At 21.0% G+C, this 2,308-nt stretch overlaps 1 protein-coding gene across 1 annotated transcript in view, besides 2 other annotated features; it reads right to left on the bottom strand.

Annotated features, from left to right (window-relative positions):
- Positions 1–185: a repeat region.
- Positions 186–1,738: 1,553 nt separating this feature from the next.
- Positions 1,739–1,843: a repeat region.
- Positions 1,844–2,291: 448 nt separating this feature from the next.
- Positions 2,292–2,308, bottom strand: part of EHI_053620 (uncharacterized protein) — a gene marked incomplete at both ends in the record, with an annotated part of 1,221 nt that continues 1,204 nt past the window's right edge. Inside the window, one exon of the mRNA XM_649154.2 lies at positions 2,292–2,308. This exon is cut by the window's right edge and continues 1,204 nt beyond it. Within this exon, the coding sequence (XP_654246.2) occupies positions 2,292–2,308 (17 nt within the window).

The raw sequence follows: 2,308 nt of genomic DNA, 5'->3' as shown, positions 1-2,308 counted from the left end.
ATATTACTCATCAAAATCAAAATAAATCTCGGATAACAACTTAAATGATGAATCATTTAATTCTACCATGCTTGTAAAAACAATATTTCAATAGAAATAAAGCGTGTTGATGAAACTGATTCACTCACTTCTCAACATGATGAAAAACCTAAAAATAAGGTTAATCATAATTGATTTCTTTTTTTGTAAATTATTTAGATGAATTTTTTCTTTGCTAATTTTCGTACCCAAAATCAAATGTTTTCAAAAAAAAACAGATAAAAATAATTTATTAAAAATGTCATTATATCACATCTTTTTATTTCATAAAAGTAATTACAAATATTTAAATAATCAAGATCAAATATTTTCATTTCAATTACTATGATTCGTTTTGGTGTGAAAAGATTTGGAGATTCTTTTCCACAAAGTGCTTTTTATATTCCTTCATATTCAAATGTTTGTTAAATATAATATGATTTTGTTTTATAACTTTATTTATAAACATAAATATCACCAAATCCATTTCCAAATTTAAACAAACATTCACTTTATTTATTTCATAAATAAAATTCATATTATTGTAGTTTAATATCAATTGTCATAATATCATTCATTTTTCTTTTTGATTCTAATGAAAATACAAGTGATTTTGAATCATTTATAAAACCATTTATATAATAATCATCACCAACTTAATAAATTTTAGATTTAACATACTCTCCAAATTTATTTCCTTCTGAATATTCAGTAGTAATTGTTATATTTTCTTCATTCTTTATTCTTTTATCAAATACTGATGTATTTCTATTCCAATTATCAATATCTGAATCATATATTACATTGTTTACTCTTTTTTTATTTTTCCATTTTAAGGTTTTTTCTTTTTTTTAATTTTATATTTCAATATTCTATCTGATATATAAAATACATTGTCTGTTAATAAAATTAATATAAATCATGTATATATTACTATAAAATAATAAATTTCTTTCTTGTACATATTATTTTTACTCTTTTACTGTATTTTACTACTATCTTCTTTTTTATTAAACAATAAAATGAAATGAATATAACCATATATATTTTATTTCTTATTCATTATTTTTAATATAGATTGTATCTTTATTTGATGTTATTTATTAAACATTATTTACTATTCAAATAGACTTTCGTTTATTCTATTTCATATTTTTAAATTATTTCATTTTGTTTTTCAAGCAGTGTTAATTGATGAAAAATTGTTTATCAATAAAATAAAACAATGATAAGATTTGCTGAAAATGAATCATTTCATTATCATTCCAAATAATTATAATTATTTTTAGAATTGGTATCTACTTCTTTCGTTATTTTCCTTCTCATACTGTAGAACTTTATTTTCAATGTTAATTTTCATCCTTTTTCATATATAATATTATTGTTACTATTGTTGTTGTATATTTATTACTAATGTTATTCTTGATTCTTTATATCTTTCATTATTATATTGTCTGTGTTGTTTAGTGCTTCTTTTGAATAATCCTTTCTTCATTTATCACAACTACTTCAAGATTTTCATTTGATATATTTATTATCTCTTCTCCATCACTTCTACTTTCTTATTCTTTATTTAATATTTCATATTCATTTATCACTATAATTCATCATTTTCCTTTCTAATTCTCCTTTTAATCATTTTATCATTTTATCATTTGTAATTCATATATCATTTTTATTATTCATGTTATTTCCATTGATGTACATCACACTCTACTTTCTTATGTTTGTATTTGTTCATTGATTTTCTTAACCAAAATTAAGGATGTTATTCAATATCAAAAACAATAAAATCTGTTGCATTTCTTGCATTGGAAAAGTATCTAATCAAAAATAAACTATTCAATAATAAAAATGAAAAAAAGACACAATTCATTTCATAAAAAGAAAACAGACATTACTTTTTTGAAGTATTTCTACGTAAAATTTCGTCTTGAATATTTCTAAGGAATAAACCATTTCTTCTTTCTTCTAAAGACTTTTCTAACTTCTTTTGTTGTTCACAATAATCAACAGCAATTTCAAACCAATCATCACGAGTTTTTTCATCAATAAATTTTAATTGCATTGACTTTAATTCTTTTTCATTAAACTCAATTTGAACACATGTTTCTTGTGCTTTTTCAATATTAACTTTACATAACTTGAAATGTTTATAATAATAAAACCCTTCATATTTTTGTTCTTTAGCTAATCCAACACTTGAAAATAATTTAAGTCCAACATTCCATATCGACGCAGCAACATCAGCAGTTAAGAGTAAAACAATGTCATTAAAAAGAACAACTGT

The sequence above is a fragment of the Entamoeba histolytica genome, genomic scaffold, assembly GCF_000208925.1.
Source record: "Entamoeba histolytica HM-1:IMSS scf_1104750517085 genomic scaffold, whole genome shotgun sequence".
NCBI classification, from domain to species: Eukaryota; Evosea; order Mastigamoebida; family Endamoebidae; genus Entamoeba; species Entamoeba histolytica.
This window is presented reverse-complemented; position numbering and strand designations above follow the sequence as displayed.